Source organism: Quercus suber, unplaced genomic scaffold (assembly GCF_002906115.3).
Source record: "Quercus suber isolate HL8 unplaced genomic scaffold, Cork oak 2.0 scaffold_15, whole genome shotgun sequence".
NCBI lineage: Eukaryota > Viridiplantae > Streptophyta > Magnoliopsida > Fagales > Fagaceae > Quercus > Quercus suber.
Genome location: NW_027069480.1, coordinates 987,609 through 1,014,344, shown reverse-complemented (window position 1 = coordinate 1,014,344; position 26,736 = coordinate 987,609). Strand labels below are relative to the sequence as shown.

Genomic DNA, 26,736 nt, shown 5'->3' with positions numbered 1-26,736 from the left:
TTCACTTTGCCTACCCGTGGTTTAAAACTTTACTCTTTGTCCACTTGAGGTTGGTCCCGTTAGCTTTCCGTAACCCACCTCTTCGTTTGCCGTTAGAAAAACACATTTTTAGGCAAAAACAAATATAACAAGAATCAAAAAGCTAGGGTTTTTCATTGCTCTCTTATAGTCTTATATATCTTCGTCATCATGAAATTTAAGAAACGCAACTAAATGGAAGAATCAGCAAGTAGGGGAACTCAACAACAAGCAAACACTTCAACAGAAAATCAGAATCAAAGTATTGAATCTCACAAGGAAGCAAACCCTTCAAGTGGAAATGAAAATCACAATAAATGGTTGGTAGATAACAATAAATGAAAATCATCAATTGACTATTGTATCACCAGAGTTCTAGATCACATTCGCATTGTGAATCCACAAGCTTACACTCCTAAGGTTATTTCAACTGGCCCTATTCACCACTTCGATGAAAAATTGCAAACCATGGAAAAGCATAAAGTAGCGGGTTAATATAGAATTGGAGAAGTTTCAAAGCACTACAAAGGAGATGGAAGCAATGATTCGTTGTTGCTATGCAGAGACCAGTTTGCAGAGCATGAGTAGTGATGATTTTGTGAATATTATCTTGCAAGATGCGATCTTCATTTTAGAGCTTTTTCATAGATATTATACCGGAAGTTGGGAAAGAGATGATTTGATGCCAACAAACCTCTGGATGTCTGCTTTCTTGAGGCTTGACTTGGTATTACTTGAAAACAGCTTCCATTCTTTGTTCTTGAGAAACTATACAATCTTGCTTTTGACCATCACTCAAACTTCCCTTCTTTAATTTTAGAGTTTTTCCATAGATATTAAAACCCTAACTTTTTGATTCTTTTTATATTTATTTTTGCTTAAAAATGTGTTTATCTAACAGCAAACGAAGAGGTGGGTTACGGAAGGCTAACGGGACCAACTTCAGGTGGGCAAAGTGTAAAGTTTTAAACCACGGGTAGGTAAAGTGAAAACGGGTTATACTACAGGTGGGTTTACTCTAATTATCCCCCTTTTTTTTTTTTTGCTTTTTCTTTCAATTTGTCCGCAACTCTGGGCCTTGATCCTGCTGGGCTTAAAAAAAAATGAGCATCAACAAAGTGCAATAAGACTCTTGAATAGTACTAAAAAGAAATTAAAAACTTAAATAAGCTGAACTTTTCATCACATCTCATAATTGAATGATGGGAAAGTGTTATGATGGTGTGTTAAATAAGTCATTGACTTGGTCAAATAATAGGTTAGCTTAAAAGAAAAGCTCCGGTGGGCTGAACTAAATAGTCATGAAGGGCTACAAAAGCCCAAAAAAGGCAAGAAAAAAAATAATAATAAAAGGCTCAAAGTAAAATTGATTTAGATCCACATGTGCAATGGGACGAGGTACATGGGATATAGTTAAGGCCCATGTTTATACAAAGCCCCATATTTTAAGGTATCAAAAAAAAAGTTCGAAAAAAAGTTTATAAATTGAACAATGGTTAATGTGAGACTCACAACAAAACCCTAGTGTTGAAGAACAGATCCACCCCAACACACTTGAGGTGGTGGTCCGGTGGAACTTCAGCCATATAAGAAGACAATACAATATAGAAGAGCCCATAGCTCACCATGTCCATCACTGTCACAATTTAAAAGTGTGGCTAGATAAGATCATAAATTGTATTGTATGATATCTTCAAAATGATTTTACATAAAAATTTAAAAGCAATGTTTATTACACACATGCTCTTACACACACTAAAAAAAATAACTCAAACAGTGACTTGATTTTAGTTATTTTTTTCTAAGGTGCGTAAATGTTTGTAACAACAGCTTGTAACAAAAATTTTCCCAAATTTTAATGAAATGCAACCCTACTTAGAGATTCATTAAAATTTTTAAAATTTTAAAACAAATAAAATAAAAAATGAGGAGGGGGAACGTACGGTAATTGGAGATCAACACATACGTTATATTTCAAATCCTTAGGTCATTTTGTTGATTAAAAGTAGACTATTGAGTGGTTCTAAAAGTAATAAACAAATGAAAAGAAGAAGCCACTATGACTATGAGCCCTCTTGCATATTGCATGACAAGATATCATAGCAAAACCTGTAACTAATAGAATTAAGGAATTATAGTTGAACAAAGGTTGAAAAAAATCTTGCCAAAAATGACAACAAAACATCAATCTGGATTTGCAAAAAATTGCTTGATTTTTGACAACATTCTTATTGCTTTTGAAACACTTCATAGTATGAAATCACATAATTCAGGTGACTTTGGGTACATAGCTCTCAAATTGGACATGAGCAAGACTTATAACAAGGTGGAATGCTCTTTTTTGGAAGACCTTATGCGAAGGATGGGGTTCAATGAGAGGTGGATTGGGTTGGTTATGGTCTGCATTAAAATTATTTCTTACTCCATCCTCATCAATGGTGAGCCAAAAGGTTTGATCCATCCTACTAGAGCTATTAGGCAAGGGGACCCACTATCTCCTTAAAGCATTCTTATCAAGAATGCTAAATGCTATAAATGCTAAATTTTAACATCAAATTTGTAGAAAGCACACTCCATCAAGAATGCTAAATGCTATTACTTTTGACATCTAGCTACAATGGGTTGCTATCTCTAGTAGCCCACTGTAACAAGATGGTAAAAAAATAAAAAAATAAAAAAATAAAAAATTATTTGTTTAATACTTGTAACCCTTATCGTCTTCCTTATCTACTTCAAGTAAATTAATAGTCTCTCTGTCATGAGGTTCTAAGTGTAAATTTGATTGTGTAGTGAGGTTCTGTGTTTACTGTCTACTAACTAATGATTAATTACCATACACCAATTTGTCCCTATTTAGAAAGCAACACATTCAATTCAGCAAAAATCAAGGGTTTGAAAAAAGAGATTTACTATAAATTCAAGATCTGAGAAGTGATCATTGATTCATTACCAAATAGAGAGAAACAGAGAAAGTATTCTTACAATTACAATTACAAAGAGCCACCAAACGAAAAGATCCGCATAGAAAATGACTGTACCAAACGAAAAGATCCGCATACAAAGAGAAAGTATTCACGCCCCTAAGTTTTTTACCAAAAATAGACTGTTTCGCCATTTTTGCCTGAGAAGGCTCTTAGGACGGATAAATTATAACTATTTATTTATTTATAAAATTTTTGGTTCATCGGCATTACAAAAAGGAGAAGCAAGCTTATCCCATCAAAGGTAAAGCAACTCTACACTACAGTACCGAAGTCTAAAGTAAAGCTCTATGTTCAACGGAGATCGCCAGTAGTCTGACTGTCTGTTTTGGGCAATCTGGATTTGATCTTCGAACTTCAACAACTAGCAGCCGATCTGAATCTGAATCTGAATCTAAAGTAAATGTCCCAAATGACAGAACCACCGATTCTCAACCATCTTCCTTACGACATCGTACTCAACATCCTGACAAGACTGCCGGTGAAATCAGTGATAAGATTAAGGTGCGTTTCCAAATCCTTGTACTCCTCAATCACCACTCCCTATTTCGTCTCCACCCACCTTAATCACACCAAAAACAACATAAATCGTGACAATGCTTGTGTCATACACTTGCCCTTTTCTTATCGGCCTATAATACCAGTCTGTACGGTCGCTTTGGGCCGCTCGTTTGACACGATTTCTGAGATTCGAATTCCTTTTGATTTTCCTCATACGCGTATCCAAATAGTGGGCTCCTGCAATGGCTTGCTGTGTCTCGCTGATCTTGTTTCCGGTAATGTTATATATTTGTGGAACCCCAGCATTAGAAAATTCAAGAAGTTGCCCGATACTTGCTTAGGAAACTTAAGGTTTGCTAAACTGGGATTCGCTTATCATTCCGAGAATAAGAGCATCCACATCCGGATGCTAAATCTCATCTTATTTTACAATTTCAAAAAGCTACTTTATCTATTATACTATCCCATTTTACAATACACCCAACATTCCAAAATTCTATATCTCATCCTTTTATTAAAATATTATTTTTTTAATCTTTCTTTATTATTACTTTTCCAACTACCATTTTTTTGTTGTTTCAAATTCAACTGCTTTTTCAAACGGTTGGAATGTCCCTGCCAAATTTTTTTTCTAACACACACACACACACAGAACCTGCCTGCCACAATGTCCCTGCCAAATTTTTTTTTTTAAATTGTTTAAATAGAAGGAAACTGAAATAAATTCCTAACATATATGTGTGTGTGTATTAAGGACAAAGGCAAAGTAATAACTTATATTTGAAAATATTTCTTTAAAAAAACCTAAATCTTAAAAATTATAAACAAGTACTGACAAAATAATCAAGTTGATTAAGGCATAATTAAATATTTAATTAAGTGAATCAAATCCCAGATTTTTATTCCAGCATATAATCAACACATTCTTTTTCATATAACACGCTGATTCTTTTTCATGCAACTGCTGCTTTGAAATTCAATCTATAGTGCCAGCCTACAAACAAACAAAACAATAATACACGTACTTTCAGCAACTCCAAGACAGGAAGCTGCATCTGAAGTGGAGATTGTTGGGTTGGTGTCGAAAACTGAGATAGGTCAGCGACAATGTCAATATCCTCATCCTTGATATCGTACATACTCAGTATCCTGCATTGGATTTCAGCTTGATATTCAAATTTCTCTACCATCTAAACAACTCCTAGATCATACCCCATGAAGTTCAAAATTTGAATGAAGATGGTCAATCAAAATAAACCCTTCACATTTAACACCAGGACAGGCCTTAAATACAAATCAGATAATGTCAATTACAAAACAATAATGAGATCAATAAGTTGAATGTGTTTTAAATTTTTTTTTTTAAGTAACTAATACATAAGAAACAAAGAAACCCAATCAGATGCCAACACTTGAAAATGAAACTACAAGATATACTCACATATGAAAATGCTGAAGGCACGCAACAACCAATTGCCATTTCTCACAAGGATCTGCATAGGCTCTGTGAGGAAATGGCCCAAAGACATGATCATATATGAACCTAAAGATGCCAATGAATCTGCCAGAAAAAGAAATGAAATCATCAAATATTAGAGTGGATATGAAGGATCAAGATATTAGAATACAAAAGAACAAAAAGCAACCAACGATCAGTACCTACGCCCTCTATCGCTTACATCTCGTTCTTCAGCAATAAGAGCATTTAACAGGGTGAGGAAAGATATTGTTGAAGGATATTGTTCTCTCCTTGCCTCTATTTCGTTCAACTCAAATTGCATATCATAAACCTGTAAAAATTTAAATAAATAAAAATTCAAACACACATTTCCTTGTAAAATAGTTCACGTCTATGGCAGTAGTTGATGTACTTCCAACTGGATTCTACAGCACAATGTAAATAACATCTTAAAACCCCTTATATTAACTTTTTTTTAATATCCCAAAAACCCTTATATAACTTCACATTAAAAGGCCTTTAGCAGATAAGAGGTGTCTTAAAAACCCTTAAATTAACATCTTTTCTTTTTTATAAATAACGTAAGAATATTATTAATAATAGAAAGATTGCTAAGCCGAGTACATTGGGGATGTATTATGGGGGCACAAATCAAGAAACAGAACAGAACAAAATAAGGGGTTTTAGTTTATCTTAACAACTAAAAGAAATTCACAAATGCATTTTTATATATGACTCTTAAAAGAACAGAACCCAAAACAAAATAAAGGATGCAAAGCAATTGAACAAAAGTAGGAAACATACTGGAGCGGAGTTCAGAGTCACCGAAAGAATCCAAAGAAATAAGAGCGAAAATTATTGGATGCCCAATAAGAGCAAGAATGTTGGCCTCCAATCTCAGACAGCAGAATCTGATTAAAACAAAAAAGAAAAAGAAAAGTGTTAGATCCACGTATAGAAATATAATACTATATATAATATACAAGAAGAAGTGAGAGCTATATATACATACCCATGAAATGAAATGAATGAATTGGGTCCCCAAAAGAAGGCTTCGGATGGAACTCTGAAATGGGTCCCCACCTCTGCAAACATCAACAGCCATTCTTAGATCAAAACCCAAACACAAACACAAGCTGAATCCCCATTTTTTATTGCAGAAACACAAACACAAACACAAACACAAAACCCACCTAGTAAATTGCTTTGATTTTGATTTTGATTTGATTTGAGAGACCGATGGAGCTTCGTGAAGAGATTTTGCAAACAAATCGGTGAATCCAAACCGATTTGATTTGAGAGACCGATGGGACGAGTGAATCGGTGATTTTGATGAGTGAATCGGTGAATCCAAACCGATTTATGAGAGGACTGAATCGGTAAAGGGGATCGGATCACAGAGACAGACAGAACGGAGAAAGAGAAGCACCCATAACTGATCGGAGAGAGAGGGGCAGAGTAATGGGTCTGAAGATATATCACACAGCAGAGGAGACAGAGAGAACGGAGAAAGAGAGACCGAAGAAAGAGAAAATAATGAGAAATAATAAAGAGCGTGAGAGATATTCCCGGGAAAAAACATTAAAATATTATTTTTTTTTATAAGATTCAGCTACAGTACCATCTTATATTTGAGATGGTACTGTAGCTAAATCTCATTTTTTTTTTGGCATATGAGATTTACCTTCCCGGTTGCTGGTGGATTTTGGGGTTTAAATACCAAATACTCCTAGCATTTGGCATATACAACCCCCATTGTGGATGCTCTAAGGACTACAAGGTTGTCAGGATTTCATCTCCTCCTTCGTCTGCACAGGAGGTTGAAGTGTACACATTATGGTCAGGCTCATGGAGAAGGGTTGAAACATCGTTGGGAGCCGATGGTATCTACTACTATTTTAAAAGATCCCTTTTGCCAACCCCATTGGTCAGTGGAGCTTTACACTGGATAGCAGTTATCACTGAAGGAGAAGAGAATCCCATAGACTTGATTATGTCATTTGATGTCAATAGTGAGAAATTCAGAAAGCTAGCACTGCCCCATTGTCATATCGATGACAAAACCCTTGAAACACATCTTTCATCATTCAAGGGGAAACTGGCTTTTATTACAAGTGAACAACCTGGCTGTGTCTTCTCAATATGGGTGATGAGGGAGTATGGTGTGGTTGACTCTTGGTCTAAACTTTTCGTTGTACCATTTCAAAGAACAGCTCTTTGCACAGTTTGCACTGCCTTCACCGAGTATGGTTCACTTCTGATGTTTTCGTACAACAACACAAGTAGATTCAAGTATGAAGACAAGTTTGTTTTAATTGACATTGAAACTCTACGGGAGAAAAAGGATCTTGGTATCCAAATATCTCTATCTGCAGCTACTTTCAAGGAGAGTCTTGTTTTACTTGATGGAGCAAATGTTGTATCTTACTAAACAGTGGTATGGATGAACTGAAACCCCTGTTATTCCTTTTCCTTTCGTTGTAGGCGTGATAGTATTGCTAAAAGCTTCATATTTTATCCCATGTTTACATCATGCTTCTGTGACTATTATAAATTAGTATTTGAGATTTGTGTGTGAATGGTTGTTGCGTTATGGATGTTGTTATTCCTTTTCCTTTAGTAGTACTTGTCTAGCGAGCATGTTGCCCTTCCAAGGTCATCTGTCTTACTTCCCTGGTTCAACCTACAGTCTTTGTTGTTTGTGTATTACATTTAACCTTAATATCAATTGGAAGGAGCTAATTTTTATGACATTGAGTCAGTTGTGCAATACGTGATCTTCTTGTACTATCTCTAGCCTCTAAGAGATGTATCAAGGTGAGGAACACTATTTTACCATGCTTAGCTGGGTTCAATCACATGTTTGATGTCAGTGGATGTGGATTTACAAGTTTAGGAGCTGAAATGTTATGTTTCTGTTTGTACTGTTGTGTTCTTTATTTGAAAGAAACATCCTATTGTTTATACTACTAACAGATTTGTTCACTAAACTTGTTTGGTTACTGATGAAAAACTTAAAGGCATATATATATGTAGAGCTGTTAGGTTGTGAGGTACAAACATTTGTTTTTTCTCTGCACTGATGCTATTTTAGTGACCCAATTTATTTATTAGAAAATTCAGTTGATGAAGCATACATACACCGCTTTAGTTGTATGTCATTCGAAGAAAACTTTTGGACCAAATTTAACTTCTTGCATTGACATCAACTAGTGTAGTCATCTATACATTTCGAAATCCTTTGGTGGTGGTTCCCTTTTACTTTCAACATAAATTCATCTTCCAAAAGCTTTAGTTGTTAGGAAATGGTAAATTCAATCAGTTAACCATTATTCTAACAAGATTAAAGTTGAAACAATCAAAAATGATTTTCTAGGCTCAAAGTGCTAAGAAATATTCAAAGATAAAATTTCATAAAGTAGGTAAGTAAAGGCCATCTTTGTTTTTTTTTGATAAGTAGTAAGTAAAGGCCATCTACAACGACTCAAAAGAGGCTATTTAGAATAGCCTTTAATAACCCTAGAATTCTAGTCCTTTAACTTACCTATAACAATTTATATCTTAACTACAGCTAGTCTCAATTGTTTTCTTTTTAATTTCTTTTTTAAGTGTCTGATGTTGAAGGAATTTGTATTGTTTGATGCCAGAGATGACAACCAGATTTCTTTGTGATGGTTTTGGTAAGATTGCCTAATTGGCTTTTTTTTTTAGTAAGTAATAATATTTACTCAAAAAGAATCAAGTACACAGGTTGTGTACTACCATCCACTCAAACAAGGTCTTCAAAAAATTTGCTTTTAATTCTAAAGTTGGTTTCTTATTTGTTTGCATTGGCGAATCTTCATCATAGCCAAAGATTTGTTGAAGCAGAGCATCGTAGGAGGAGCAAGGGTTAGTGCCTTCCTTTTCTTAATTGTTGGATTCAATGAAGGTTCATCTTGGAGGAGAAGATGGTGTGGTTTGGAGTTAAATGGAATATCAAAAGCTTGATGTCCGCTCTTATTGTAGGGCTTTCAGAGCACCTATTGGAGCTATGTTTCTGTGGAATCCAATGGTGTCCTTTAATGTTCTTTGTGCAAGACTACAGCTTTAGGAAAAATTTTAATTAGTAAAGAATATCCAAAGGTAGTGGAGAGAAACTATTGATAAGTTGTTGCTGTTTAGTTATAATTTGGTTATGGCTACAAATGTTTCCTTGTTTCAGGTTTACTGGCTGCCTTAGTAGGTTATTGAGATATTAGGATGGTAGGAAGGAAGGTGCAGAAGGCACAAGGATGGTAGGAAGGAAGGTGCAGAAGGCACAACAATTGGAATGGTTATATCACTCTGCCTAAATGGTGTATTTTGTTAAAAGAAAAAAATGCACTTTTAAGGCTGTTGAGAATAGCTGAACCTTTTTTTTAAGGGGTCGGAGGCTCTTTGATAGGATGTCTGTCTTTGACCTTCCAGATGCTGTAATTTTTCTTGAAGGTTCTTCTCAATATCTCCAGGGCACTAAAGTTTTACCCAATGTTTTATAACTAAGAACAAAATTTTGTATGCATCCTCACTCTCTCCTTTTTGCACTGTTACAGTTGATGGATATGGTTTATGGGTATTGCTCAAAACTTCTGAAAAGCTCAAAGGTATACCTCGTCAAGCCTCTTTTAAGATTTTAAACAAACCTACGTCTTATTTGTTGAAGCACCCCATATATTTTGTGCCTTAACTTCTAATTAACCCCTATAACCACCTTATCTTAAAACTTTTGTTGCTTTCCTGAAAATTTCTGTGAATTGTTTCTGCACAATTTGTTAGACTTCTTTCCTATAAACCCTGCTATTATGTTCAAAATACAAGCTCTAACTCCTTTTACAATTCCAAGCTATGACTTATCATTTATCCTATCCTTAGCAACCAAGTAAGAAATTGTAGGAAATTTCTGTGTTCCTGTGCTATCTTCTTTGGCTGAAACATCTGGTTTTAATAACTCCAATAGTTTCATGAAACGTACAGCCGCTTCACTTAAAATTTTGGAAAATAAAAATTCTACTGTTCACAAAATAAACTAAACCCCAGAATTGCCACCAATTCCTACCCCATTTTAATCACAACCAAACCCCCCCCTCCCTCCCTCTTCAAACGTTTACTAACCTTTCTATTGACATTTTTACTCAGCAATTTGCTACCAATGAAACTATAACAATTAGCCCTAAACAGGCTACTCCCTACAGCCCTAACAAACCTTCCTTTCACTGACTGTGCAATGTAACTTTTCTTTCACGTTAGAGCCTTTCCTAATCCTAAGTCAGTTTGTTATTGGAGTTGTTTGTCCTTACTATATCTTGTAATGAAAACAGTATTTGTCCATTAAGTTACTCATAATTTGAATTGTATATGTACTTGATTGCCAATTGAATTACTTCTGCCAAAATGAAAATCACGACTGACAACTGATTTCTTATTGGGTTGCTCTTAACCTCTTGGAGCTTTTTTTTCTCCCTGCCCCAAGTTTATTTGATGCTTTTCTGCTGAGTGCAGTGCACTGTTGTTTGATGGATGATGACCTAGAGTCCTGCCTTGTTATGGTCTTGTAGCCGAAATTTAAAATGGCTTCTCAGAATTTTAAAATTTAATAGTGAAACTAACCTAGTGTTCAAAAGAGGTGGGTGAGTCTGTTTGGTCAAGCTGGTAGTACTCATGATCTAATGGTCTTGTAACATGAAAAAGTGGATTGTCATATGCATACTAACATTAAGATGCCTAACTTATATACTCTTGTTGAAGTGATATATAGTTTGTTGTCAATAATGAAGAAGATTAATTAGCCACTCAAAATTAATAGATTAACCTTTAGAGATCTTAGTTCTTGTATAATAGCCCTAAAAAAATTAGAATATAAGTGCTCCTATGAAGTGGCAGGTAACTAACTATGCACAATCAGAGGCAGCCTATTCAAGATCTGAGAAGTGATCACTGATTCATTACCAAACAGAGAGAAACAGAGAAAGTATTCTTACAATTACAATTACAAAGAGCCACCAAACGAAAAGATCCGCATAGATATACAAACAATTTGCCAAATCTGTCTCTCATTGTTCTTGAGTTGGAGCCTTTAAATTCATCAGGTTATTTGCTTGCATCGAGCATGTATGCATCAGGTGAATCATTTGTTGATGCTGCAAGGATGAGAAGGTTGGTGAAGGAGAGAGGTGTGAGGGTTGTTGCTGGGTACAGTTTGGTGCATGTGAACAACAGCGCATGTAGATTGTTAGCTGGGGATAAGTCCACCCCACAACTAACATGGTAGTTAATTGAAAGGATAAAGAAAACATAAAGAAAGAATAGAAAAAAAATATTTAAATGAAGTAGTAAAATAATTGAATATTTTATGTTGGGTGTATAATAAAGTGAGATATTAAAATTAATGAAATAACTTTTTAAAATGTTAAATTCTATATTTTATAGCATTCTTGATGAGAATGCTCTTAGGATAGATAAATTATGACTATTTATTTATTTATAAAAATTTTTGTCCATCGGCACTACAAAAAGGAGAAGCAAGCTCCTCCTGTCAAAGGTAAAGCAACTCTACACTACAGTACCGAAGTCTAAAGTAAAGCTCTATGGTCAACGGAGAACGCCAGTAGTCTGACTCTGTTTTGGGCAATCTGGATTTGATCTTCGAACTTCAACAACTAGCAGCCAATCTGAATCTAAATCTGAATCTAAAGTAAATGTCCCAAATGACAGAACCACCGATTCTCAACCATCCTCCTTACGATATCGTACTCAACATCCTGACAAGACTGCCGGTGAAATCAGTGGTAAGATTAAGGTGCGTTTCCAAATCCTTGTACTCCTCAATCACCACTCCCTATTTCGTCTCCACCCACCTTAATCACACCAAAAACAACATAAATCATGACAATGCTTGTGTCATACACCTGCCCTTTTCTTATTGGCCTATAATACCAGTCTGTACGGTCGCTTTGGGCCACTCTTTTGACACGATTTCTGAGATTCGAATTCCTTTTGATTTTCCTCATACGCGTGTCCAAATAGTGGGCTCCTGCAATGGCTTGCTGTGTCTCGCTGATCTTGTTTCCGGTAATGTTATATATTTGTGGAACCCCAGCGTTAGAAAATTCAAGAAGTTGCCCAATACTTGCTTAGGAAACTTAAGGTTTGCTAAACTGGGATTCGCTTATCATTCCGAGAATAATGACTACAAGGTTGTCAGGATTTCATCTCCTCCTTCGTCTGCACAGGAGGTTGAAGTGTACACATTATGTTCGGGCTCATGGAGAAGGGTTGAAACATTGTTGGGAGCCAATGGTATCTACTACTACTTTAAAAGATCCCTTTTGCCAACCCCATTGGTCAGTGGAGCTTTACACTGGATAGCAGTTTTCACTGAAGGAGAAGAGAATCCCATAGACATGATTATGTCATTTGATGTCAATAGTGAGAAATTCAGGAAGCTAGCACTGCCTCATGGTCATATCGATGACAAAAACCTTGAAACACATCTTTCATCATTCAAGGGGAAACTGGCTTTTATTACAAGTGAACAACCTGGCTTTGTCTTCTCAATATGGGTGATGAGGGAGTATGGTGTGGTTGACTCTTGGTCTAAACTTTTTGTTGTGCCATTTGAAAGAATAGCTCATTGCACTGCCTTCACCGAGTATGGTTCACTTCTGATGTTTTCGTACAACAACACAAGTAGATTCAAGTATGAAGACAAGTTTGTTTTAATTGACATTGAAACTCTACGGGAGAAAAAGGATCTTGGTATCCAAATATCTCTATCTGCAGCTACTTTCATGGAGAGTCTTGTTTTACTTGATGGAGCAAATGTTGTATCTTACTAAACAGTGGTATGGATGAACTGAGACCCTTGTTATTCCTTTTCCTTCCGTTGTAGGCATGATAGTATTGCTAAAGGCTTCATATTTTATCCCATGTTTACATCATCCTTCTGTGACTATTATAAATTCGTATTTGAGATTTGTGTGTGAATGGTTGTCGCGTTATGGATGTTGTTATTCCTTTTCCTTTAGTAGTACTTGTCTAGCGAGCATGTTGCCCTTCCAAGGTCATCTGTCTTACTTCCCTGGTTCAACCTACATGGTCTTTGTTGTTTGTGTATTACATTTAACCTTAATATCAATTGGAAGGAGCTAATTTTTATGACATTGAGTCAGTTGTGCAATATGTGATCTTCCTATATCATACTATCTCTGGCCTCTAAGAGATGTATCAAGGTGAGGAACACTATTTTACCATGCTTAGCTGGGTTAAATCACATGATTGATGTCAGTGGATGTAAATTTACAAGTTTAGGAGCTGAAATGTTACGTTTCTGTTCGTACTGTTGTGTTCTTTATTTGAAAGAAACATGCTATGGTTTATAACTCCAATAGTTTCATGAAACATACAGCCACTTCACTTAAAAATTTTGGAAAAAAAAAAATTCTATTCACAAAATAAACTAAGCCCCAGAATTGCCACCAATTCCTACCCCATTTTAATCACAAACCACCCCCCCTCCCTTTTTCTTTCAAACCTTTATTAACCTTTCTATTGGCATTTTTACTCAGCAATTTGCTACCAATGAAACTATAATAATTAGCCCTAAACAGGCTACTCTTTACAGCCCTAACAAACCTTTCATTCACTGTCTCTGCAATGTAACTTTTCTTTCATGTTAGAGCCTCTCCTAATCCTAAGTCAGTTTGTTATTGGAGTTGTTTATCCTTACTACATCTTGTAATGAAAACAGTTTTTGTCCATTAAGTTACTCAAAATTTGAATTGTATATGTACTTGATTGCCAATTGAATTACTTCTGCCAAAATGAAAATCAAGATTTACAACTGATTGCTTATTGGGTCGCTCTAAACCTATGCTTCTTGGAGCTTTTTTTTTTCCCTGCCCCAAGTTTATTTGATGCTTTTCTGCTGAGTGCAGTGCACTGTTGTTTGATGGCTGATGACCTAGAGTCCTGCCTTGTTATGGTCTTGTAGCCGAAATTTAAAATGGCTTCTCAGAATTTTAAAATTTAATAGTGAAACTAACCTAGTGTTCAAAAGAGGTGGGTGAGTCTGTTTGGTCAAGCTGGTAGTACTCATGATCTAATGGTCTTGTAACATGAAAAAGTGGATTGACATATGTATACTAACATTAAGATGCCTAACTTCTATACTCTTGTTGAAGTGATATATAGTTGGTTGTCAATAATGAAGAAGATTAATTAGCCACTCAAGATTAATACGTTAACCTTTAGAGATCTTAGTTCTTGTATAATAGCCCTAAAAAAGTTAGAATCTAAGTGCTCCAATGAAGTGGCAGGTAACTAACGATGCACAATCAGAGGCAGCCTATGCAAAAAATATATGAACTGTATGGATTCTGCAGGACCCATAAAGTCACTAGGTAGCATTTGCCTCGCTTTTAGCATAATGGTCCTCAATTTTTCTTTTTGCTTTTTAGAATCAATGGTGATCGAATTTATGTTGAGTGGTTTTGATATGTTTCACCATCCGTTTGCATTATCAAACCCATTCTTCATATTATCTTTATTTGATGTGTTATGTTGATTCTGAAATTGAAACCAATACTTAAACAATAAGATATATGGATAGACTTTAGCATTGCTGGTTATTTATGCCCTCTTGGCGTTGTCTCATTGTCTATTTTGTACTCAATCACTTCCATCCAAATTAGCTCCTTATTGTACTGGTAACGGTGGACCAATTAACTGGTTAGTTCCTTTTTAAGTATTTCGTTTTTTTTTTTTTTCTTTAAGACAACAATTGCGTCTTCAATTAAAAATTCCCCCAATTTTGCATTCTTGTGTGGTTTATTTAAGGATGAGCATAGGAGAAAACAATTCGAGGACCCTGTGATGCAAATTAGCATATTGTTTGGGATTTTCTGTGGTAGTCACCTTCACTTGCTAGACTTCTACTTCAAGCTGGCTGCATGTAGAGATTAATCGAAAAGCACTAAATATAGGTACTTACAAGTGTTTCAGGCCCAGGTTTGCAGTTGTAAAATTTGTTAATTAGTACATTCTTTACCTCTTTTTACATTGTGCAAATACATAGCAACAAACAAACAATTTAAGTCATTTGGACAGGTCATGGAAGTCATTGTATTTAGAGGTCTGCCTTTTGGATTTTAATTGTCTTGTCAAGGTTCCTGTTCCAGCAGATGCAAAGGTGCTTCTGTTGTCCTAGTAAAAGGATTTTTCATTTTGAGAGTCGAGCCAATTTGGGTTTGTATGGCAGATCCCCCATCTATTCATGCTATTCAAAGTTAATACTATTATCAGTAGTTTGGTATCACTTATCAGTCCTCAATGTACAATCGAGTGACCTAGAATGTGTTTGAAGTATGTCACTTTTTGTCTCATCTTTAAGTAAGTTGGCCAAACGCAAAATATAACGCAATTTGTTATGTCCGGTCTTGCTGTGTGGCGATATAGTTGTACACTAATGAATATTTGCTTTGAGGGGGGGGGGGGGGGGGGGGGGGGGGCCATCAGTAGTTAGTCTAACTATTGTTAGCTATCAAAAAGTTATCTCAAAAGATTGTTGCCTACTCTAAAAAGTTATAAAAATAATGGAATGAAACAAAGCCCAGTATATAGCATAATTAATAGGGGTGGGGGAAATGCAAGTTTCATTTTCAATAATAAAAATATGATATGACAAGAATGATTTAATAATGAAACACAAAGTTTCTCAAAGTAAATACATTGAAACTATATACTAGAATCTGTGAGCACCAGCAATATAATTTCCAAAACCATAAAATCTAACATAAGGTAATTTATTACAAATATACCACACTACCACATAGACCGGTCAGGGGATCCACCCATTCATAACTGGCATGATATTGTCCTCTCTGGTATGTAGACTCTTGGCCCTATGGCAGCAACCTCACTATACCCTCAAGGTTTTCTCTCCCCTCATGGGCAGCAAGAGAGCATGTCAAATAGGACCTCTTTTGCATGTGGTCTTTTGACCCCATGGACAGCAACCTCACCACACCACAATCAAGGATCCTCTTCCCCCCATGGGCAGCAGGGAAGAATGTGTCATCCAAAGTGAAAGGGCACTGACCTTGATCTAATTCTGTTGTCACAAAGACTACGAGAACCAAATCGGGTGATCACCAGGAAATCACACATGGCATGGTGTTAAAACCACATAAAACTCACATGTTACGTTACTTTGAAACACATAGTTTATATCCAGGTAGTTTCAGAAAAATCTTAAATAATTTAACTTTTACAAAGTTTGTAAAGTTTTCAACTTCATTCTTGTCAAGAGATTTTCTATCAATTTCCCACATAACAAGACAAGATGAGCATCTTTAAATTTTCTAATATACCATAAAATTCATGATTTCCTTATCAAAGATTAAATAAAAAATGTTCATTTTCCATATCAAAAATTCATGCATTTTCCCAAATGCAATACCAAATATGATGCATTTTCTATATATATAATCATATATAAATTAAGGTTACGACACAATAGTTTTTAGGAAAATATAATTCCATAGGTAGTTTCCAAAAGCGTGTCAAACCCAAAAACAACATTTATGCAACATGTTTATTTTTCAAAAATCCCATTAAAAAGCTACTTACATCGCAACCGCAAAAGCCTAATTCTCCAAGCTCCAAAGAGATTAGCTAGGACCTAAAGAATATTAAGTAAACCTATCACAATAAGCATAGAGTTTGAATTGTATCTAGCTACAATTTAGGAATTGCCAAAAGAGCACTTAATTAGGCAAGCCTAGTATTTAATCTCATCAATAATAATACATTCCACTTTCAAAGTTTCTCAACAATTTGGTTCACAAGGCATAAACTTCAATTTATAAAGTTAACCCATTTAATATCATCTCCAACATTATGACTAGCTTCCATAAAATTTACATTACATCATTAAGAGACCCATAAAAGCAAAATCAAAATATCCTCCAAGACAAGAAATTTAGAACTTCAATTAACCCCAAATAAACCCAATGGCAATGGAAAAATTAAATTTACCAACTATCACTTGTTATAACTTAAAACCCCTAAATTTTCCACCATAAATAAACTTTAGGTTGTCATCATTAGCACCAACCATATACCCACTTATCAATAATTCCACCAATACAAAACCCATACATAAAAACACATAAATATCACTTCCGATGCTCATAAATCACATGAGTATCATTATTAAAGCTTGGATAAAAATATAACCTCAAGCAAAATATAAAACCCACCAAAAAGATAAGAAAATTTTACCTCAAATAATAGGGATGAAGATGCTTAGGGTTCCTAAAGATTTTTCCGGTGATCTTGCCGAAAAAAAATGATGGTGAGATGGTGTAGTTTGTAGTGGAGTCCAGTGGGTGAGGGTGGAAGTGATTGTGAGTGTTTAAGTAAAGAGAAAAGAAAGAAAATGAAAGGAAGAAAAGAGATGGCCAGCCAAAGAGAGAAAAGGGATGGTGTGTGAAAATGAGTAGTGGGGATTGTTGGGTAGGTGGGGCACATGTAGTCCACTAAAAAATCTGACTTCCACTTTTTTTTTTTTGGTCTGTCTGGGACGTTACACCCACCACCATAAAACCCACCCGAGCCACCACCACGTACACACCAATCTACCCACAAACCCACCCACACAAACACCGTATTGAACCCAGCCACCACTCACGAACCACATGACCACCACAGCACACCAACCACACACAACCCACCGACGCCGATGAACCCAACCGACGTCGACTATTCAACCACACCACAGCCCACTGATGCGACAAATCCAGCCACCCACCGACGCTGATCTACCCACACAACCACAACCACCACCACCGGTGAGATAGAGAGGTGAGAGTTTGAGAGAATTTTGAGAGAAGGTGAGACAAAGAGGTGAGAGCTTGAGAGAGTGAGTTTGAGAAAGGCACGGTTGGGAGAATAAAAGAATATAAAAAAATAAACAAACATATATATTTTAATCTGGCTAAGAATAATTTTTTTTTTTTTTTTTAGCTCTCCGCTACAGTGTAACCTGTGTGCACTGTAACAATGAAGGTAAAAATTTTACCTTTAGCTCCACTACTGTAGTATGAATTTTTGTGTTTTGGTGAAGCTAAAATAGCTATATAGCTATTTAGCTTCACTGCTGTGAGTGCTCTTAACATAATATTATCTTATCTTTCAAAAATAAATCAATTTTTTTAGATAAACAACTTAATCATTTTAAGTTCGCTTGATTTAGAACAAAATTGACTTATCTTCTAAGTTTAGAGAAAAAATTGCCGCAATAATAATTAATGAATGAAATTGACATGCGCACCGCGGCGCGCGCACACACACATATATATATATACACACACTAATAAATTGAAACCATCCATATTATTGGAGAACCAAGTGTAATTTGACCCAAGTTAAAAATTTCCTGAGAACAAAATCAAATCAAATGTTATCTTTTTTTTTTTTTTTTTTCTCTCTCTCTCTCTAGTGGGTTAAGTCTGGTTACAACTCACAAGTCTTTTTTTACTAAACTTTTTTTCCTCCTTGAAATTAAAAAATAATGCAATCGAATGTCCTTCGTTTCTCAAACCTCTCAAAATAATATATATATACACACACACACAAGAAATAAATACATTTCTAGTAAGCATATGAAAACTATTTTTTAAATAAAATTAAACTAATTTGTCAAAAAACTTTAAATATATTTGTAATATTTATATATTTCGATTTTCAACAGTGTCAAAATGTTATATTCCCATGATTTTATAATGTATTAGCCGTATAAACATTCAACTATAAGGCTTACAATTTCAAATTCTCATTCCATAATATATAAGTTGTATAAACATTGAAATTTAAGAGTTACTACATCCCAATCACGCATAATTGCACATACGCACGGAGAAAGCTCCCTACTGGTTCTGTGATTCCTCCATCTGAAGCCATATATGTGCCTTAATTTGTGCAAAGCTGTTTGTTTTCTGCAAACACAGATTGTGGATGATTCAATAACGATGACATTGTACATTGCTTTTACATCTGGTAAGCAAAGCATTATAGACATTGGGCCGAAAGTAGAGAGGGGGGAGGAGGAAGAAAGAAAAAAAACAAGCATAACAGTAGACCTTTATCTAACATCCTTCAGTATTATTAATCAAAAAAGAAAAACAAAAATCCTCCAACATTAGTTGAAACAAGCCCTTGACAATGTCAGCAAAGGCAGCATGCAATATAATTTGTTTAAGTCACGGATCAATGGTGCTTAATTGTAGCAAATGGGATGTCACCCAAAAATAAGGGTTGGAAGGTAGAGCAACATATTCAACCTTATCTGTTTGGATCCCTAAATATGTTTACTTATCACGAGGTAAAAAATTGTTAAGAGTTGCGGAGTGTCGATAAATTTCATATTCCACCATGCATATAACTCTAACGCAATCCAACCTTCCACGGGAAGCAATTCTAGCATGCTTCCTCAAGTGGCATGAAAACATCTCTTACCCTTCAACTCTGACATANTTGGTGGAATCCATTTGATTTGCCCCAGATCACAGAAATGATCTTGAATTTTAAGTGTGATGCATTGTTTCCCTGTGGTACTGATTAAGATGAAACCAAATACTGATAGAAAAACCGAATGTCATTTTGTAAACCGAACTTGCACACCCAGTTTGGCAAACTACGCCTCATCACAAGCCTCTACCCACCAAGTAGTGTCGCCATCAAATCCTAAACATTGTCATCATTCCAATTCATCACCCACTACAATTATGATTTATGTGCAAAATCAACAGAGTTTAGACTTGGGCCATTTTTCTGTAATTATCATAAACCATGAGAATTCTTTGTCGTGTAAATTTTGTATCAAAAACAAACCATTTGACGTTCATAGTTTTTGAATTTCCATATTCAAGGGGCGCTACTTGGTTCGGTTCGAGTTGATCCGATTATATTCCCTATAACTAAATTGCTGTACGTTGGTATAGCATTGATTTCGGTTCTTCCGCTTCTACAAAATTGATTTGGAATCAAATCGAAGGCCACAAAGCTACAAATTTGGTTTGTTTGTGTCAATTTCGTCATGCAAATTAAGAATCAACGTACCTTAACATTAATTATCCTCATCTTTCAAAAATAAATCAATTTTTTTAGATAAACAACTTAATCATTTTAAGTGCTTGATTTAGAACAAAATTGACTTATTTCTTTAAGTTAGAGAAAAAATTGCGCAATAATAATTAATGAATGAAATTGGACACACACCCCGCGCACACACACATATATATATACACACACCTATAAAATTGAAACCATCCATATTATTGGAGAACCAAGTGTAATTTGACCCAAGTTAAAAATTTCCTGGAACAAACAAATCAAATGTATTCTTCTTTTTTTTTTTTTTTTCCTTTTCTCCTCTCTAGTTGGTTAAGTCTGGTTACAACTCACAAGTCTTTTTTATACTTAATATCAAACTCTCAAATAATTTTTCTCCCTATGGGTTCAGTTGGTACAACTCAAGTCTTTTTTACTAAACTTTTTTTTCCTCAAATTAAAAATAATGCAATCGAATGTCCTTTTCTCAAACCTCTCAATATATATATATAAAAAATAGAAATAAAACATTTCTAGTAAGCATATGAAAACTATTTTTTAAATAAAATTAAACTAATTTGTCAAAAAACTTAAATATATTTGTAATATTTATATATTTCATTTTAACAGTGTCAAAATGTTAATACCCATGATTTTATAATTATTAGCCGTATAAACATTCAACTATAAGGCTTACAATTTCAAATTCTCATTCCATAATATATAAGTTGTAAACATTAAATTTAAGAGTTACTACATCCCAATCACGCATAATTGCACATACGCACGAGAAAGCTCCCTACTGGTTCTGTGATTCCTCTATCTGAAGCCATATATGTGCCTTAATTTGTGCAAAGCTGTTTGTTTTCTGCAAACACAGTTGTGGATGATTCAATAACGATGACATTGTACATTGCTTTCATCTCTTACCCTTCAACTCTGACATATAAATGATTAGCAAACAGAACTCCTATCTCTCGGTAAGATATAAGAGGAGCCCCCAGCCTACTACAAACGAAACGCCATTGTGAGGAACCACATCCCCAATATGCAAAATTTGATATTTGGATGGTATGCTACAGCATGTCAAATTAATATCATTGACTTTCACCATGTACTGTTTCAACAATCTTATGCATTCCTTTTATCACCAGGTATATTGCAAGCTTCTCCATGCAAGACTGAAATTAATTCTTCTACAGTTCGTGACACAAAATCTACATTGGGAAGATGAAGACCCTTATGATATTCCTCTAAATCAAACTCACTCCCATTTAATGTTTTCCTGTAACTCTCAGTGGCTGATCTAGGGTGTCCTCTTGCAATTGATGCCTGCAAATCCATTGAAAGCTGTTATTTAAGGCAAAAAGTTTAAAATACTACAATTAAAGTCCTATTTACCATTTTTTTTTAAATACTACATGTTTTAAATTAATTTTTTAATCATTTACCATAAAATTAGAAACTTGGTCTTAAATTATATACTTCTATCAAGTAGAAATAGTTTTTTATTTTATTTTATTTTTTTCCATGTCTCAATAGAAACTTGGGCTTAAACTATATACTTCTATCAAGAAAGTAACAATCATTTTTTTGCTTTTACTATTTATTTTATTATTCAATTTCAATGATAATAGTGATCTTTTTCTTTCGTTTACGGTGAGAGTTTTAGACTAAGTGAGCAAATTTCACCTTTGAAGAGGCGTTGTTTAATTTAAAACTATCAAAAACCAAATTACTCTTTCTGTAGAATAAAATGATTCATCTTAACTTCTGGATAAAGGAAGCTGGAATTTATAATATACAGCCTGGAATGCTTCTGTGTATTTAACAAAAATCAGCAAGCCTAAAATACTGCAATACTACAGCATATGGAAGCTATAAGAAGCATCATTTCAACCTTAAACAGGATTGACACACTTTAAAGGCATTTCAAGATCCAAAACTTCAATGAAAGATATATATTAAGGCATGACAGGAACTAACCCAATGTCCTTTTCCCAACTCAAAAAGCCAAAATCTCCATTCCCTTCTATCCTCCCCATTAATTTTGACAGATATGTTGGTCCACCTAATGTGATGAAACTCCACTTTGTCCAACCCATATGCCAGTCCGCTTCCTATTGCTTTGACATATGCTTCTTTCAAACACCAATATCTGCAAAAAAGTATAAATTGTCAGTTAATACTCTAGTATTTCTGGTTGGTTCACAACTAAAATATTATCAGGTAGGACACTAACATTAGTACCACATGCAATTAAAAGAATAATCAAAGTTGCTCTTGCGGAAGAGGAAGGAACTCTTTTTCCTTCTTTCTTTTTTCAGAGGAGGGAAGAGGAGGGGGGTAAGTTTTCTACCCACTGGAATTTCAATAGAGCTACAAATGCATCATAATAGTAGGTCAATCATTGTCTTCCTGAGTATAAACAGGTAAAATTAATCAATCAAAGCAGGCTCCTGGCTGGATACCATCCTAATTTCAACATGTGTGTGTGTGTGTGTGTGTAATCTATTTTCTGGAAAACAGAATGCACCTTAGATGTAAGCTGATTACAGTTTTGTGCTACTCAATTTACTACTGTTGTGCAAGATGGGGTGAAAACATGATAACAGTGGTGAATATTAAAAGAAAATATCATTAAAAAGAGATTGAAAAATTGATTTCTAAGAAAATATACTGAATTGCATGCCTTCTAGTTGGCTCAATGGTTTTGCTGATAAGAATCATCTTATAGATGAAATGCAATTTTACCTATAAAACTCAGCCAAAATACCATCACAAGAGCCGGCATTCACTATATTATCCCATTCCAAACTTGAAAAGTATGAGGAGAAGTTCTGAATGAATTCTAGAACTGTCTCCTTTGGGGGAATGTCATAAGAAACTATGTCCAACCCTACAAGGCACAAAGGTTCAGATGCTACAGCCACATAGTCACCATGATGGGATACATTGAAATTAAAATTGGGAAATTCCAAGCCAGCATTATAATTTTCCTGAAAAGGACAAACATGGTATAGTAAATATAGTTATGGTAATGGAGCTACAAGTAAGCTGAAAAAGATATAAGATGATATCTATTTTTTTAATTTTTAATTTTTTGGGAAGTTATACATGAACCTGAACCCATGACCTTACCATGTACCTTGCTCTGTCAAGGGGACGAATTTAGTGCTACACTACTATAGAAGGATGATTTTGGTGTCACCCTCTAATTTACATATTTAAAATCAACAATAATAAAAAAATAATAATAATAATAAATAAATTAAAAAAAAAAACACTACTAAACGATGAGGCTAAAATAGTAAATTGAATAAACTTCAACTCGGCAACTCCTTACCAATAGATGTTTCTACTAGAAGACAGAAATAGACATAAACACTGGCTCCCAATAGAATTTCATACTGTTGCTCACATTCACAGATAAATATTGTCACTAGAATATTACTATCCTCTCTATTTTTCTAGATCTGCAGTTTATTGTCATACTTTCCTTTCACTCTTCTTCATAATGATGAAACTCTCAACACAATTCTACAATTGAGAATCTAAGGAGAGCAGGTTTTGTTTGAGACAAATAGATCCAAAAGAAAGTTTCCAAGATTGTGGGTTTTAATGAGAGAGAGAATAACAAAGACATAGCTTGCTTCCACATTATCCAAAAGCAAGTAACAAAATGAGCCATTCTGACCCAGTTAATTGTAACCTCTTGGCAAAATCCAATAGATTGCCTTTTATTTATTTATTATCTTTTGATGTTTACCATGACTCTGAAGACCAATAACATGCATATCAGGAAATTTTGGAGTTAGTGCAAAAGTCTACCATCTTTCTAATATCTATTAGGTTTGATTTCTCCCTCCCTCCTCCCCCAACTATCAAATTATCCAAAAATATATTATGTTTGTTTCTTATATAAACTTTTTTGCATGAAATATTTTAAAAAGTCATGATTATTGACAATTGATAGTTTTAGGTACAAGAAAGTGCATCATATCAAATATGAAATGAGTTGCAACATTGAATCTACATCAAGATACTTGGAAAAGACAAATGAAAAATATGACATGCATGACACAATAATTATATATTATATAAACCGAATTATAAAAGTGGAAAAGGAACATATCTATTCAGTTTTATACACACACACACACACACACACAGAGTAAATTTGGGTAAAAGAACAAATGATCACACTATCACACATGGCAGAAATATCCTCTGCATTCTAGAAACTTCCTCCTATGTTACTCTCTCTCTCTCTCTCTCTCTCTTTTACCCCTTATTGAAAATTGAAATTTTTTTTTTTTGATAAGTAATTGATAATTGAAATTATCCTGTGCTATATAGAATATTAATTCATTGCATCTAGGCTTGGCTTAAGTAGCAAAGGGATGGGTGAAATTGTTGTAAGACTTACTATTTGTATTAACTTTTGATAGGACTACACCCATCCATCTATGTTTTGGTGGTCTGACCAGTAAAACTGCTTGAAGCTATAAGGGTTCAGCCAAAGCCTCAATTTGATTGTTCATAGCCAAGCCAATATAAATGGACCATTATGCACTTATCCCAATTATCTCTGATGCAGCAAATTTCAGATTGTCATTCCATCATAATTATCCATGTCCATCACATAATTATCAGTTGAAAATCTTTCTGCCAAAAACCATTTTTTCCTAAATGCAGTTGAATTCATGAGAACAAATCGGTTCTTAATGCCAAGACTATTTTTTCCTAATTAAGTTGAATCCCTGGGGAACACAGTGGGTAATTACACACACCCAGTGGATCTCAAACTCATGGCCTCACTCTGCAACTTATTCTTACAAGGAGAGGAGGTGCCATTCGAGCAAGAGCTTATTGGCATGTTGGTCACATGATGACTACTCCTGCTTAATAATTACATAGTTGATACTAGATCATTTGATGGGATTGAAGCATACTCTTCAAAATTATTTGTTTAACTAGTTGAGGAAAATTGGGGACGTTTGTTGTTTTTCTCTTTTAGGGTTCATCTATCTTTGTAATTTTACGTGTAATATTTCTTATCCCTAAGTTATACTTTAATTGATGTCTTAAGAATAAGATGCAAAAACTTAACATCAAATATAAAACCCAAAATTGACTTGAATTTCATATTTGAATTGAACCTGACCACATAATCACTAAGTGTCCCAGAATTGGGTAACACACACATATTATCTGTTGAATTCAAATAATAATAATAATAATAAAATTGTTAGCTATGGTTATACCAGATATGGCTTGCCCTCAAATGTGCGATTTATGGTGATTTCATCAAATGGGATTCCCAGCACTTCATGTACAAGAGCATACTGAAGCAATCGGCTCACGAGTGCCCGTTTTCTATCCTCCATTCTCACAAACCTACCAATGTGAAGGCGAATTGAAAGGTCATGGACTCTACACAAACAATTCAACATTTCTTTCTTTGATAGAAAAGCTGAAATTTTATTAATAAATCAGAACATAGTACAACAAAAGTCATCATCATACAGCAACAAGCTGCAAACAAAAAAACTAGTACAAATACAGTGGAAAAAAAAACAATTCTACATTGTTAAAACACCCTACAAACTACAATCTACTAAACCAACTTCAAATAACTAAACAAAGATCAACCAAGATATAACATTGATAAAAAATAAAAAAAATAAAAAAAATCAAACTGAATCACCTCTAGGAAAGACACCAAGATTAAATCTTAAACAAAATAATTATGATATTTCAGTTTGTGAATATATGTGTTCAGAATTCCAATTGTTAATCTTCTTAGAGACCAAACAGAGCTTCACCGCATGATTCCGAAAGACCCATCAAAAACTATTATTGAAAAAAAGGACAGATATTGATGATGTATGTGAATTTCAATGACAACTCGTTATTAATAATATATATATATATATATATATATATATATATAACTTCAAGAGTAGCATAGAACAGAATTGGTTTTCTTTTAATTTTCCCAGAAAGCAAACAGAGAGTAAAGGAGAGAAAAGAGAAGCAAAAACCTTGTAACAAAGGAGCGTTGATGTTGAGGGAGAAGAGAGAGGGCAGAGCAGAAGTCATTGGGAGATGGGTCCCACTTTGATATGTCCGCTACCCATCTCTGTACTCCTTTCTCCATTTTTACTATCAAACTTAGAATTAATTAAAAGCTTTGCTCTCTCTCTCCCTCTCCTCAGATTTCTCTCTTTTTCTTTTTCTTTTTTTCTTTTTTTGAGGACAAATTTATCTCTGTTTCGATTATAGGACAACCGGTATTCCACTTTGGGTAGTGATCATGGGTTCAGTCCCACAGGCCTGTTAATTTATATATATATATATATATATATAACTGAAGCTTTTAAAGCTTCCACAATTTTTCACGTCATCATTATTTTTTTTTTTAATTTTAAATTCTTTTTATCGTAGGTTTTATATCTTCTTATATTTATTAGTGTTACAATAGTTTAGTTTAAGTAAAACTCTATTAGATATATTTTGTTGACCTCTCCAATTATTATTATCTATATATAATATAAAATTGAAGATTAAAAATTAATTATAATTTTTTAAGATACCTCACGTTAGAATTAAAAAAAATGTCTCACTTTATGTTTCAAAAAAAAA

At 34.4% G+C, this 26,736-nt stretch overlaps 3 protein-coding genes and 1 non-coding gene across 5 annotated transcripts; 2 read left to right on the top strand and 2 right to left on the bottom strand.

Annotated features, from left to right (window-relative positions):
- Positions 1–4,432: 4,432 nt before the first annotated feature.
- Positions 4,433–6,550, bottom strand: LOC111987217 (uncharacterized). The gene is made up of 6 exons (XR_010632235.1): positions 6,153–6,550; positions 5,972–6,044; positions 5,764–5,870; positions 5,160–5,290; positions 4,942–5,061; positions 4,433–4,649 (listed from the first exon to the last, which is right to left on the bottom strand). It is a non-coding gene; the product is annotated as an uncharacterized LOC111987217 (transcript).
- Positions 6,551–6,952: 402 nt separating this feature from the next.
- LOC136071158 (uncharacterized) lies at positions 6,953–7,390 on the top strand. The gene has a single exon (XM_065782134.1). It carries the CDS (start codon positions 6,953–6,955, stop codon positions 7,388–7,390), a length of 438 nt encoding a protein of 145 aa, XP_065638206.1.
- A 4,070-nt stretch (positions 7,391–11,460) lies between these two features.
- LOC111987216 (F-box protein CPR1-like) lies at positions 11,461–12,963 on the top strand. The gene has a single exon (XM_024018923.2). It carries the CDS (start codon positions 11,676–11,678, stop codon positions 12,813–12,815), a length of 1,140 nt encoding a protein of 379 aa, XP_023874691.2. The 5' UTR covers positions 11,461–11,675; the 3' UTR covers positions 12,816–12,963.
- Positions 12,964–18,730: 5,767 nt separating this feature from the next.
- LOC112001151 (uncharacterized) lies at positions 18,731–26,403 on the bottom strand. Of its 2 annotated transcripts, XM_065781624.1 has the most exons (6): positions 26,136–26,403; positions 25,356–25,488; positions 22,843–23,087; positions 22,075–22,246; positions 21,019–21,420; positions 18,731–18,974 (listed from the first exon to the last, which is right to left on the bottom strand). In XM_065781624.1, exons 1-5 carry the CDS (start codon positions 26,249–26,251, stop codon positions 21,220–21,222), a joined length of 867 nt encoding a protein of 288 aa, XP_065637696.1. In that variant the 5' UTR covers positions 26,252–26,403; the 3' UTR covers positions 18,731–18,974; positions 21,019–21,219. The 2 variants fall into 2 exon arrangements, with proteins under 2 accessions (XP_065637696.1, XP_065637699.1); XM_065781627.1 differs by lacking the exons at positions 18,731–18,974; positions 26,136–26,403 and adding an exon at positions 25,799–25,990.
- Between the last annotated feature and the right edge of the window lie 333 nt (positions 26,404–26,736).

Bases quoted from the DNA above. Each gene is read 5' to 3' on its own strand.
- LOC136071158 (XM_065782134.1), top strand. From the start codon at position 6,953: ATGTCATTTGATGTCAATAGTGAGAAATTCAGAAAGCTAGCACTGCCC.
- LOC111987216 (XM_024018923.2), top strand. From the start codon at position 11,676: ATGTCCCAAATGACAGAACCACCGATTCTCAACCATCCTCCTTACGAT.
- LOC112001151 (XM_065781624.1), bottom strand. From the start codon at position 26,251: ATGGAGAAAGGAGTACAGAGATGGGTAGCGGACATATCAAAGTGGGAC. The intron at 25,489-26,135 runs GTTTTTGCTTCT...TCACATTGGTAG, and splicing joins CAACGCTCCTTTGTTACAAG to GTTTGTGAGAATGGAGGATA. The intron at 21,421-22,074 runs GTTAGTTCCTGT...ATGGATTTGCAG, and splicing joins AGTTGGGAAAAGGACATTGG to GCATCAATTGCAAGAGGACA.